This window comes from Podarcis liolepis (genome assembly GCF_965112155.1).
Source record: "Podarcis liolepis genome assembly, chromosome: 11".
Taxonomy (NCBI): domain Eukaryota; kingdom Metazoa; phylum Chordata; class Lepidosauria; order Squamata; family Lacertidae; genus Podarcis; species Podarcis liolepis.
The window spans coordinates 49,841,766-49,855,936 of NC_139565.1; the positions used below are offsets into that span (position 1 = coordinate 49,841,766).

General features: G+C 44.8%; 1 protein-coding gene across 9 annotated transcripts in view; it reads left to right on the top strand.

Moving 5' to 3' along the window:
* PDZD2 (PDZ domain containing 2) overlaps positions 1-13,863 on the top strand; it is a 241,109-nt gene extending 227,246 nt beyond the window's left edge. For all 9 annotated transcript variants that reach the window (XM_083465639.1, XM_083465642.1, XM_083465643.1 and 6 more), the window contains 4 exons: positions 3,399-3,500; positions 4,749-5,013; positions 6,577-6,711; positions 8,953-13,863. In XM_083465639.1, the coding sequence (XP_083321765.1) occupies positions 3,399-3,500; positions 4,749-5,013; positions 6,577-6,711; positions 8,953-9,119 (669 nt within the window). In that variant the 3' untranslated portion in view covers positions 9,120-13,863. The remainder of the gene's footprint in view (positions 1-3,398; positions 3,501-4,748; positions 5,014-6,576; positions 6,712-8,952) is intronic.
* Positions 13,864-14,171: the final 308 nt, after the last annotated feature.

Sequence of the window (14,171 nt, forward strand, 5' to 3'; positions counted from 1 at the left end):
GTCACAGCTCCACCCTCCCTTGTAAGGTGTGTTAAAACAGAACCAAGCAGACAACCATCTGGGTTCAAAGTGGCCACAACTTTATTGACTGCAGATGTAGGTGGAATTTTGGCTCAGGCACTGGGTGTATATCTGTTCCAGCCTTCTGCTGGAGGGCTGAAACTTATTCAGGGTTGTGCCAAGGATTATGGCCTCCCCAAGACGTCGATCTACTGAGGTGGCCATCCTAAGGTTGCTGCTGGAAGCTCTATGGCCCAACTGCCCTGCGCTTGGCTTCCGGACAGAGACATCCACCGAGACCCCTTTAATGGGGTACCCTGAGTACGCCGCTGGTTCTGGACACAGTGATGCACTGCTTCACCCCAAAGACTAGGGTTCCACCCAACACCTTAACTGCCAAAGGTTGTGACGATTTGCTATGAGGAAAGGCAAAACCTCTAGACCGGCCAATGAAATTCCTTCCCAGCCATTGACAATCATAGAAAGGTTGTGAAACACAAGGGATCAAATCCTGGCTAAACAGAGAGAATGTAAGGGACAAGCAAAGTTAAAACATGTTAGGATACATGACAGAGGTGACATCTTCTTAAGAGGATTGAGGGAACCCCTTTGCGATGTTATGCAATGCCATGGGGAGCCAGGGGGTAGAGGAGCAAAACTGCCTCGGCCCCTAGGAGTTGGTGTACCTGATACAAGATAAATGATTGGCCTGGAATCTAATAGACGATAAGGAAGGGAGAGAGGGTTTGTTCTTCTGACAACTGCACTGAATGGGTCTAGTACATCTGGCTTTTATGAGAGCAGCCCAGTCAGCCAGCAAGGCACTGCCTACCAGGTGGGGCCTCTGATTGGCCAGTTTAAATTATTTTTTGGCAGGCAGATTTGTCCCACTGACTGGCCAGCCCAGGGAAATCCCCAAACAAGTCAAATGACCGGCCAGGCATATGTAATATTGTTGCCTGGGATAGTGGCTGAATGTGAGGGGTGGCAGCTACCGCCCACCCATGAAAGGGGTAAGCGGCCATTTTCTACTGGATCTCTCAGAGCTAACCAGGCTTCACCCCTTCATACCATTCTACAGGGATCATCTCCAAACTCTCACCCCCCCAATGTCTTTTGTAAGAGAATGCTACAATAATAAATAACTAACGGGGTTGCCACCATTTCAAGTCACCCCAAATCACCTGTCTGAGGGTGGCCACTTCACTTTGCCTAATGGCCTTACCCCACTTGGTAAGATATTAAGTTACCACATCAGGAAAATAACTGGACTACTAGCAATTTTCCAGGCCTGCTAATATGCAGAGGTAGAATTTCACAAGACCTTTGCATAAAGCTACATAGATGTCTGCTTGCTGGTGCCTTTAATACCTCAATAATGGTTGCGCAAACTCTGTTTTTTCAACTGAGTGCACAAGATTTGAAAACAACCACAATTGTGGTCTGCCCAGCCCAGCCCCAACTTCCATTTGCCTCCAAGTCTGTATCCCTTGTGTAGGCTTTGGGCCCCTGATCTGGGCTGTAGGTCCAGGTAAGGGGAATCCTGGGAGAAGGAGACCTCCCAGAACTCCTTTCTTCTATTCCGGTACCTGGTTAGAGCTTGTTAGTCCCACGAGTTGAGCTGAGCCAGGTGGGTTTGGCGAGTTTTGCAGAAATACGAAGACTGGGTTTTGTTCCCAGCCAAAAGTAATCAAATGCACTTTTAAGTGTTTTCACATGGAATCTGTAGAGAGATTATTTATTCATGCCGCTTTGTAAAATCCAAGAACTCAAATATTTATGAAACTGAAATGCTTCTTGGAACACGGTCTGTGTCTGCATACTTCCTCACATCTGCTCTTAAGTCCAAAGTGGCACAAAGGCTGGAAAACATTATGCAATCCGTAGCACTGGCGCTTAGTCTACAGTAGGATGATCGTCAACTTCTAAATTCATCTAAAGCTCTGTTGGCGCAGTTAGGCAGATACCGCTTGCTGGGGGCCTCCTGTCCTGCCACGTCCTGTAAACTCAAAACTGGGACCTCTCTGGAATCAGTGATTGGCTCTGTGACGTTAACATATATGAGAGAGTGCTGGAGGGGAAATAGTTAAGTGGGTTGCACAGACAGGACCCAGGGGGGTGGAGTCAGTTCTGGGAGGAGTTTGTTGCGAGTTGTGGGTGGGTAGATGGTTGGATTTCGTGGGTTGGCTGGTTGGGAAAGGCAGTTGGTAATAGAGAGACAGTTAGGGCAGTGATTTCTTGAGTGTGGGGAGGCAGAAGAGATAGAGAGAGGAAAATAAGACTAAGAAAGTAAAGAGCAACAATGTTTGGAATGCTGTAAAAGTTTTGTTTGTGTCTGAAATAAAATACACTCTTCTTTATTAATTGAAAAGCTGACTGAGACTAAAGTGAATTTACCAGGGAGGACCTGGTTGGTGGCAGCGGATTAGTGGTGTACGGGTCAATAGTCCGTGAGATGACCGGGGGCTCCGTACAAACGCCACAGGCTCCATTCTTGCTGTACCAACAGGTTTAAGCCAGTCCCAGGAGGAAGTGCATAACCTTCCAGTCAAAGCGGTTGGAAATCTCTGAGCAGAATTTCCCTTTCCAGGAGGCCAGGTGATCAGAAGGAACCAGCCATCTCCTGCTTCCTCCTCCATGGCCAACCCTACCATTAGGCAGATTGAGATATCTGCCTTGGGCGGCAGATGCAAAGAGGTGACGGAGCACCTCTTTTCTTCTCATTCCCAGTCTCCTCAAGTGCTCGCGATGCTCTTTTCAGCTACCACTCAAAAGAGGCTTCCAAGGCTAGCAATTTTGTGGTCCTGTTTGGATTGCCACCAGTGAGGGATAAGTCCAGGAAATGGCTCTGTGGCCTGACGGTTCCTTGCTCCTGGGCTATGGCAAAGCCACCATTGGATACAACCCAATAGCCGTGGAACAATTAAAATGAAACACAACTATGAAATTGCAATGGTTTTTAAAAGTTAAGGCAACAAATAAAATTGGCAGAAGCAAAATATCTTCATAATATTAAGGCTGGAAGCCATTGGAAGGGCCCGTTGCACATTTATTGTTAAAACATGGCTGGGCCATGGCATTAAATTTGGTTCTAGGGTTAACCCCTGAGAAGGCGTAGCTCAAACCGAATCCTGGTTTAGTTGACTTTTTGTGATTTCCTTGCAGCATAAATAAACTCAGAATGTCTTTCCCAGTCTTTCCAGAACTCCTATAGTATTTTGAAATTATAGCTATTTTCAATTTTTTAAAAAAACCCCTTTACAGTCTAATTCAAAAAAGGGGGAAAAAATCACCCAGGAAGAACTTCTATAAACATGGGTCTTTCTCATCACGTTTGCGAATATTTCTCCCGAGTTTTTAACTTTAGGATGTTTTTCTTCTTTTGTCTTTTTTGTCAGAGCAAAGAAGACGTTCTCTTTGTAGTCTTGAATAAAGAGGAAGGGTCTGGCCTGGGATTTAGCGTTGCTGGAGGAGTAGACCTGGAACAGAAATCAATCATCGTAAGTGGTGACTGCATCTTTTCTCATAAGTGGGTTGCAAAGCCAGCTGGAAATCAGATCAAGTGCTCATTTATCAGCCATAAAGCCCTGTTGCGAACGGCTGCTTGCATCATTTCTGAGTACCATCTGCTAATGCGATCAGAGAGGGAAATGGGCCCGGGTGCCAAATAAACCCTGATGCACACAAGGTTGCCAAAGAGGAACGCCAGGGGTAGCTTTAAACCACACATCTGGAGGATCGGGGCCCCTGGTATCGGCTCCCACTGATATTTTTTTTATGATTCCAGCAGAATCGTAAAATTGTAAGAGTTGGGGAAGGGACCCCAGGGGTCATCTAGTCCAACCCCCTGCAATTCAGGAATCTCATCACAGAATCATAGAGCTGGAAGGAACCAAGTGATTCCCTGTTTGGGGGCACACCGATGCACCACGAGAAAACGCCTTCTAGCATGCGACGATAAATAAATCCATTAAATAGCCTCCGTGTTCCACAGCGATGGGGAGGGTTATCCCTGTTATGGCTTGCTTGTGGTCTTCCCAGAGACATCTTGCCTGCCGCTGTTGGAGACACAATGCTAGACTAGATTTACTTTTAGTCAGATTCATCACCGCTGGCAATTTTTAAAAAACATCATGTTTCAGAGGTGTCAGCATATACTTGTACAGTCGTACCTCGTTCTGGAGGTCTGTTCTTAACCTGAAACTGTTCTTAACCTGAAGCACCACTTTAGCTAATGGGGCCTCCTGCTGCCGCCGTGCCGCCACTGCATGATTTCTGTTCTCATCCTGAAGCAAAGTTCTTAACCTGAGGTACTATTTCTGGGTTAGCGGAGTCTGTAACCTGAAGCGTATGGAACCCGAGGTACCACTGTACTAGGAATTATATGCAGTAACCTGGACTGCCAGCCTTCGCTAAGTGGATTATTAGCTACATATTTAGCTATTAATTTGGGATATTTTAAACAGTGAGGACTGAGAATTAATTGTATATTTGTTTAGCAAGTTTGAGCTCAATGTAGGAGGTGAAAAAGAACATGCTAAGGTTGGCTTTTCTTACTAAAGAGTATTAGATTCAGTTTATTAAATTCACACTTGCTCCCAATAGCTCCAAAAGGCACCCCTGCTGAAGCCCTGTCCGTATTTATTTGTGTTCAAGTCATTCTATCAAATCAATCAGTTGCTGTGTTAAACAACTTACTGTTCTTTTACTTGGCTGACGACCTTCACCGCAATGTTATCTTCTTGAAGGTCCACCGGGTTTTCTCAAAGGGGGTGGCATCCCAGGAAGGAATCATCCGCCGAGGGGACCACATTCTTTCCATCAACGGCATCTGTCTCGCGGGTTCTGTGCACGGGGATGTGCTCAATGCTCTTCACCAGGCCAGGCTCCACAAATACGCCGTCGTCGTCATCAAGAAGGAGAGAGGCGGAGAAAAGCTGTCTCCTGCCGGGTCTGAAACCTCAACGCCTGGCAGGAAATCCTTAGTAACTGCAACAGCGGGAAGAGCAACAGGTACGCTGTTGGTTCAATGCAGGGTTGGCGCCAGCATGGTCAGCAAAAGGTCCAGTGATGAGAGTCACCTGGACCTGGTGTTTCTCTTCACCAATGCCAACTGTTGGCCTCTTCGCTTACCTCAGGCATAGGCAAACTCAGCCCTCCAGATGTTTTGAGACTACAATTCCCACCATCCCTGACCACTGGTCCTGTTAGCTAGGGATGATGGGAGTTGTAGTCCCAAAACATTTGGAGGGCCGAGGTTTCCTATGCCTGGCTTACCTCTTAGGGATCATCCATGCTTCCTTCTATAATAATAATAATTATAATAATGTTAATATTTGTAACCTACCAGTCTGACTGGGTTGCCCCAACCACTCTGGGCAGCCTCCGGCATATACAAAAATATAATGTAGCATTATTATTTTTTAAGCCTTCCCTATACAAGGCTGTCCTCAGATGTCTACTAAATGTTCTGTGGTCACTTATCTCCATGGCTTGGGGGGTCAGATAGCTCCATACCCCCCAACATTTCTTTGATGAAAGTAGGGACAACCTAAGGAAAAGCAGGACATTCTGGGATAAAATCTGAAACCAGGATGACTTCTGTAAATCCAGACTGTCTCTGGAAAACGGTGGCATTTGGAGGGTCTGTCATTGGCTGTCAGACTGACAAGCAAGCAGCTCGTAGTAATAAAAAATACTCCAGGTTTTCGGGGGAGGAAGAGCCATGGTGGGCAATGACGGGTGTCTACACAAGGGCAGTGGCGTAGCGTGGGGGTGCAGGGGGGCCGGCCGCACCGGGCGCAACATCTGGGGTTAGGGTTAGGGGGCGCAAATCCACGGGTTAGGGGGCGCAAATTACTTGCCTTGCCCCGGGTGCTGGCAACCCACGCTACGCCACTGCACAAGGGCCCTCCAAAACCTGGAGCCAGCTGCACAGTAACTGGATGAATTCACCCCAAAGAAGAACCAATGGGTTTGGGGGTGCCCCCCCCATGCAACTCGGATTCTAACTGTCTGCATTTATGAACTTGGATGGAGCAAGTGAAAAACCTGAGTTTTAATTTGGACTCTTTGGAACCCAAACCACATTTTAAGATGTTCTCACAGTCAGGTTGATAGGTGCTTAGCAGTTCCAGGCCTCGTCAAAGCCATGTGGAGCTGAACTGGTCGGTTTCCACTTAGACCAACTGGAAATCAGATCAGGCCTCTCAGATGCCTGTTTGCAAATAATGTAGTGAAGAGACAAAAGTATTTGGATTTACACACATTCTTGCAATCCAAGATCAAACCATTCCAGCAAAATAGCTGGAGCTCCATGCCAATTGCCAGAAAGAATCCCAACGTTGCATCCAGCGGTTTCGCAATTCCAAGGAATGGAAATAACACAGGGTATGAGAGACTGTGAATGATCTTTTATGCCTCCCATGGGGCTGGGAAATAAGGAGACTTATTTCTTAAAGACTACCTCATGCATTCCCTTTTGGTCTGACCTCCCTGTCCTGGTGGCAACCCAAAACTTGGACATTAGAACAAAGCAGAGTTAATGTTCTTTACATGTTTCCCTCCACCCCAAAGGTACAAATGGAGAGCTGGGCGAAGCCATTTGTGTCGAACTTCTGAAGACTTCTGCTGGCTTGGGATTCAGCCTGGATGGGGGGAAAGCTTCAATCTCAGGAGACAGACCTTTGCTCATCAAGAGGATTTTTAAAGGTACTTGGAAATCCGCTTTTCAAAGTTTCTGTTTTCTTTTCTGTAGGCATAGTCTTGCCTCTCTTTTTAGAGGGGAGTAACAATACCTTCCGCAATCAGCTGCGTACGGTTGCTCTGAGGCTCCGCTTTTGTTTCCAGACACGTGACACAAACTGACACGTGCAGCAATCCCATACAAACTTACTTGGGAGTAAATCTCACTGAAGTCAAATGTAGAGTAGGCATGCATATGATTTCTTCGTCAATCAGATAATAATAATAATAATAATAATAATAATAATAATAAATTTTTATTTATACCCCGCCCTTCCCGGTTCAGAAAACCGGGCTCAGGGCGGCTAACAACAAATTTAAAACACTTAATTGTGATACAACAAAAAACAGCATAAAATACAGTATAAAAGCGTGAATAACAATAAATTCAAAGTTCAATTTAGGGGGAAATCCATCCAATAAACATTAGATGATCACCAGGGCTAGCTGGCTAAATTAGTCCTATTTGGGCCAGTGAGAAGACCAGGGCAGAATTAGCTGTGGGATCCCAGAGCGGGTAATCTTCATAAAAAGGGGAGGAGGAGGGAAGAAAGGGGAATAAAAGATCAGGCTAAGTTCAGATTGAAAGCCAAGCGGAATAGCTCTGTCTTACAGGCCCTCCGGTAGGAAGTTAAATCCTGCAGGGCCCTGGTCTCATGGGACAGAGCATGCCACCAGGTCGGAGCCATCACTGAGAAGGCCCTGGCCCTGGTGGAGGATAATCTGACTAGCTTAGGGCCCGAGATCTCTAAACTATGATTATTCATGGACCTTAAGGTCCTCTGCAGGGCATACCAGGAGAGGCGGTCCCATAAATACAAGGGCCCTAAGCCACAAAACAGTGGAACAGACTCCTTCGGGATGTTGTGGACTCTCTTTCCTTGGAGGTTTGTGAGCAGAGGTAGGATGGCCATCTGTCATGGATGCTTTAGTTGAGATTCCTGCATTATAGGGCATTGGACTACTTTGCCCTCAGGGTCCCTTCCAACTCTACAGTTCTATGATTCTGTGAAATTAAGTGATAAAACATAATCCATGGAAATCAGCAGCTGAGTCAGAGAAAGGAGATGTAAACAAATGAGGTGTGGAATTACCCGTACTACCTGCAAAAAAAACAGTGGGCAGTTGTACCCTCAACCAGTGCTTTGCAGCAATCCTCACCACCCTAGTAGAAATATAAATGAAAGCAAAGCACCGCCATCTGCTGCAGCTGCCAGTAAACTTTCCTGGGGGTGGGAGACACCAGGGTGGCATGGGGGCCAAGATAACTGGTCTCTTTAAACCTGTTTCTACATTTTCTTTCTTGGAGAAGCGTGTGATGGCTGGCAGGGAGGAGGAGTGAGGTAGGGGCAAGCCATTTGAGGTTTGACTCACCTCAAAGCAGGTTGATATGTTCAAGCAGGGACAGGCTGGAATTTTTGGTCCTCCTTCCCTTTCAGTTGGGACGTGGGTGGCACTGTGGGTTAAACCACAGAGCCTAGGACTTGCCGATTAGAAGGTTGGCAGTTCGAATCCCCGCGATGGGGTGAGCTCCCATTGCTTGGTCCCTGCTCCTGCCAACCTAGCAGTTCGAAAGCATGTCAAAGTCCAAGTAGATAAATAGGTACCGCTCCGGCGGGAAGGTAAACGGCGTTTCCGTGTGCTGCTCTGGTTCGCCAGAAGTGGCTTAGTCATGCTGGCCACATGACCCGGAAGCTGTACGCTGGCTCCCTTGGCCAACAAAGCGAGATGAGCGCCACAACCCCAGAGTCGGCCACGACTGGACCTAATGGTCAGGGGTCCCTTTACCTTTACCTTTTTACCCTTTCAGTTACTCACCCCATCCTGGCTGGGCTTCTTTGCTGTCCTCAGGACATTTTTCGTTCATCTCCAGCTTGAAAGTTGTCTCCCTTTTCCCTGCCTGGCCTTAGGCAAGTCCCTGTCCTCAAGCTTTGGAAACTGAGGATAAAAGAGGCTAGCCTTGAAAGTTTCCTGTGGATGCGGACTGCAGCACACTTTGCAACTTTAGAAGTGTTTTAGGAATGATGGCCAGAAACTGAAGTCCAATATAGTCTCAGGAACCACAGTGAACTTCTGCTATTGGGCAAATTGGAATGGAATTTTACTGCAGAGCTGAGTCTTGGAAATCAAAAATGAATTGTGTTTGAATGTGAGGTTCTTCTGCGCTTCGGCTCTTTGGTCCTAACTTTCATTTCTTTCCCCCAACAGGTGGCGCTGCAGAACAAGCAGGAAAACTGGAAGCCGGCGATGAAATCCTGGCCATTGGTGGGAAATCCTTACTTGGACTCATGCATTACGATGCTTGGAACATCATTAAATCTGTCCCAGAGGGACCTGTCCAGTTGCTTATCAGAAAGCATCAGCCTCCAGTATGATGGGCATTGAAACTTGTTAACCTAAACTTACCTTTGTGGCACACCCTTCCAGGTTGTGTGCGATGAAACCATTACAAACACATTGCAAGTGCTGAGCCTTGTTGATTCAGTGGCGTTGTTCTGTGTCAGACTGCTAAAATCAGCCAAGGAACATCAAGATACGTGAGCCAGGAATGTATCCCAGCGAATGCACCAGTGTTTTATAAATGACATCATTTCCTCCACCACCACTAACCCCAGTATTATTATTATTGGCTGCATGGACTTCTGTTGATCTGAATCTCCTTCCTGTCTTCCTCAAGACCAGCTCCATCAGTCACCTGTTTGGAGTTGCACCGGAGCAAAGCTGTTGAAATCAGTCTTGGAATCTGTTTTCAACGCAAGCTCCGATCTGCCTGGGATTACATGAAGCGAAAAAGACTGCCACGGAGCACGTGCAGAGTGCAGCTGCCGCATTGCCTGGACAACCCCCGACCAAGCTCACACGACTGGGTGGACTATGGGTAGAAGTCAGGTTGCTTGACTGCGAAAAAACCTATCATTTTATCAATTAATTGCTGCACTTTTGGATTCACTACATAGATGGTGCAATAAACGGTACTTTGCATAGGTTGCATGGGAAAGCTTGGCAGAGTACAATTTGCAATATGATTTGTATCTGGTTTCTTCTTGCTACGGTTAAAGGATTCAAATGTCCCCTTTGGAACCACCCAACTATTACTTGGAAAATGGTTCTCAGTGCTCTAGGGAGACAGCCTGTGGCTCTCTGAGGAAATACCAGGATTCGGTCTCAAGGCACATGAAGCTACTGTCATGCTGCAGCTAAGCAGGTCTGGGGACTGCTTGGGTGCATGACCACCTAGCAACAGCATCATCTTGGGTTCCATGTCTAAAGAAAGACATGGCATTCGTGTGTAAGGAAATAAGTGAAACACATAGTTTAGCTTCCAGATTCAGTTGCTGGCGTTTGCCAGTTCCAAGGATTTTGGGTGCCCCAGTCTCTGGACAACTGTGCCTGGGACTCTGGGGAGTTGCTGCCAGTCCGAGCAAGCAGTGCTGGGGCTATATGGACCAACAATCTGATTTTGGTATGAGGAAGTTCCATATGTTCATACGGGAGCTGCAAGCCATGAAGGCATTTCAAGCTTAAGTGACAATCTCTGCCTCACTTTCCTTGCTAAGCTGCTGGAGTTTCACTCAGTGCTCAACGAACAACACACAACACGACTTTTATAACTGGTAAACTATTTATTGGGAAAGCGTACAGTACTTTAGCAAGTTTGGGTAATGTTTTAAAAAAGTCAAGGTGGTGAATTGTGTATCTGTCCTGGGTATTTTTACACTTAGCAAGCTAGGGGGTGGTATTCAACTAAGTTTTCCTCGAGAGTAGGCCCGCTGAAATGACTGGGCTTAATTTAGCTATGTTTATGTTAGTGGGCGTACTCTGACTAAAACTTAGTCAAATAGCACCCTAACAGATGAAACCTGCCCTGTTTTTTTTACACCAGGGATTTTGTAGCTGTACCATGTTGCTTTGATTTCAGCTGACTTGTGGGTCAAGCGTTTGTCTATTATGTTTGAGACAATCTCCCTGTTCTTTTAAGTGGTGTTTCTTTGAGTGTTCCTCCTCAAAATGGCTTGAAGCAAGCATAGAATTTTTTTAAAAAAAGATGCATTTATAGAGTTTTCAAAAACAACAACATAAAGACAAACAATGAACAAAAGCAAAGAACAACTGGGTTAAAACCAGAACTGCAAGTGTGGTGTGGGTTTTTTTCCACCATAGAAGTGAGAATTCTTGGGGGGGTGGGGTGGTTCTGAATACTTATATGAATGCATTCAGCTCTTAGGATTAAGCCACTATAACTCAATTCACACTGGAGAAAGCCACAGAAAGCAATATGTCTAGGGAGAAAATGTTCCAGACAATTGGTAGTTTTCTAGAAGAACACATCATAAATTGTATTCTTTCAGTATTCAGAGTTTATGATCCTAGTTTTCAAACCTATTGGCCTCTAATTAGATAGCTAGAAAGTAGATGGTCTGGTTTTCGGAAGAATTGGAACTCCCGCCACGGTAAATTTCCTCCTTATCAAGGATGGGGAAACTCAGCCCTATATGTGGCCCTCAGAGCCTCTCTCTGTCTGGCCCTTGGGAATTTCCTCACGCCACAACTCATCCCCAGCTACACTCCCCTACTGGCCCTATCTGGAATGTTTTTGCCTGGCTGAAAAGAATTGCATTAACAAGTACTTTTTGGGGTGAAGTCACCGGAAGGATAGGCCCCCAGAGTTTGGATAATTGGAAGGAAACAAAAGATGAGAAAACATTTGCATTATGGGTGTAAATTCACCTGTAAATTCTGAGTGACCGTATTTTCTGCTGCTTCCATTCTTAAGCGTTGGTTTTAAGTGGTTTTCTATACATCTATAAGCACAATTGCTGCATTTGTTGAAACAGATACTGGGAAGGCACTTAAATCTCGTTTCCCCAGTCGAGCAAGTGAGATCCACACGTGGAGGCAGACTTCTACATATATAGGAAATGTGGCTGTATCTGTCAATCTGCGGTTGAAAAAGGTGTCAACATAATTTCCTTGAGAAATTAGTTTGGGGAAGCCTTTGCCCTGAAAGACGGCATATAAATAATACTGGAGATCAAATTTATTAAATAATGGTTTGCTCTTTAAATTGCTGTGTTAGCGTCAGGGATTGCCTTAAATTGCTGTGTCAATGTCAGGGGATATAGAGTCAAAATTCCAAAAGGAGACAATGCTTCATTCTTTCTTTTAAAAATGCAAACATCTTCAGTATTTGTGATGGGAGAGAGAGAGTCTGTCTCAGGCCATTCCAGCCTTACTCTGTGTGGTTTTATTTTATGTATTTATCTGAATACATACGTTTGCCAGAATGGCATCAGGCGGGCGATGCATTCGAGTCTTGCATGTTTTCTCCGTTACAACTCTTGAGGCAGAAAATAGACTTTGAGTAGAGCTTAATTTCATTCCCCTTGAAGCAAAATGAAACCAAGCCAGCCTCAGGGAAAACTCTGTGCAAGTTGTAAATCTTACACACTGCTTGGCGAACATTGGTACCATCCCTATATGTATAGAAAGTGTAACAGGGATCTGGTCCCTTATTATGGTCTGGCGTACATATGTGATGACTAGCAAAGAGGCAGCAAGTTGCATTAGCAAGGATGTTGTAGAAATATTGCAGATCTTCCTATTGCCTCTCTCCAGTCTCCTATGCCCTTCTGTCATCTTCCTGTCGCTCCCAGGCCCCATTGAATAACCCCAATCTCTTGACACCACCTCCTGCTCCAATCAGGTGCCTACCTTCCATTTCCTTGACAATGTCTGCATGTGAAGCAGAGGAGATGCCAAAGAGATGGAACCTAGGAGATCTGGAGATACAGATCTTTACACTATTGATATTTTCCAAACGGCTAAACCATTGCAGTGGGCTTCTTCTCAGAATTGTCACTTTTCCCCACCTCAGTCCTTAAAGTTTATTCAAACACATCCTCCATAATCGATATGCATTTAAATTAGGAAGGTGTTACATATGAGGTTTCACCAACAGGAATTTGATGTTCATCCAGAAATTGAGGCATAATATCTTGTAATTTTGGAAACGTTTCTTTGGGAGTATGAGCGATTTCAAGAGCGTTACTCAGAAAATAGTCAAACTGTTTACATACCATCTTGCATTTCCTGTCTGTTGTTATATAAAAGCCTACACTAAACAAGAGGATTACGTAATAAAATGCTGACTGCAATTTAAAAGTTATGATTAATTAAATTTCTATGCTGATCTGTTAACTTGTTTTAGATATAAATGACTTGTTACTGTTGAGCTTTTAACTCGCTGTCATAATACTTTTTGATGGGTTGTAAAAATCTCTGGATGGTGTTTTTTTTTCCAATTCAAGCAAGCTGAAATGAGTATTTCATTATTTCTCAGAAGCTGTGTGGAATACACATTCTTCATGTCATATGAAACCTGCCTTCTGATGAACCAGTTTCGCAAGGAAAGAATTAATCAGATGCTACAAATCTTCATCTTTTACAAAGATAACAAAATTGATTTGTGCAGTACATGAAAATAAAGGTGAAAGATGTAAGAAACCAAAATCACAGGCCTGGTCACACAAAGCAACAAATGAGATAGCAAACCTGTTTCTGGATTCTACCGCTTTAGACTGCAGCTGGGAAGGTCGTATGACTGATCGCTCTTCCATACAAAAATATTCCCTGCAGATAGAAATGTAGATGTCAAGCAAGAAGTGTGCTAGCCTAGTCATCTCCCTTACACCTTATTTTTCTACTTACAGAGGTTTTTGAGGCATTTGGCAGTGTGATTCCCCACCCACCCATGATCTGAAATAGTCCCATCTAGACACAGGTTTATCACCTCATCTGTTTTCTGGGGGGAAGGAGACCACAATTTTTATCTACATTTGTGTGGGGTGTTTGTGTGTGTGTGTTTTAAGTGTAACACACGATTGTATGATATTGTATATTGGCACCATTATTTATATAAATATATCATTCATGTTGCGAACATTTTTAAAATGCCTTGTTGTAATAAGAGAAGTGCAATAATAGGAAATAGAGTACATTTTCCAAAACTTGCTTTGCCCCCTTTATGTAAATCGGCATCTCAGCAAATCCTTCTCTTCCCCCTCACCCCATTTTTTTAGTGGTTTTTTGAAAATAAACATGACGCTTACTATTTCTGTAGGTATTTGTTCTTTATATGTGTTGATTTAAAATGTGCTGTAAGTTTGTAACGTGCTGCTTGCCTTATAGGCTGGAGAGATTGCGAGGTCACACCAAAGTACCTCACACTAGTCTGTGCGCCCAATCTTATTCTGATAAGTGGCAAGGAAATTTATGGTCTGAATTATCCTGCAGACATATGCTCATTCATGTATCATTTCTACCACTTATGGCAGAGGATATCCTCCTTTCGTGCTTTTACGTCAGCCATTCCCAGACCTGTTCAGATATCTTCAGCTACAGGCCCCACCAACTCTAGTCAGTGTGAT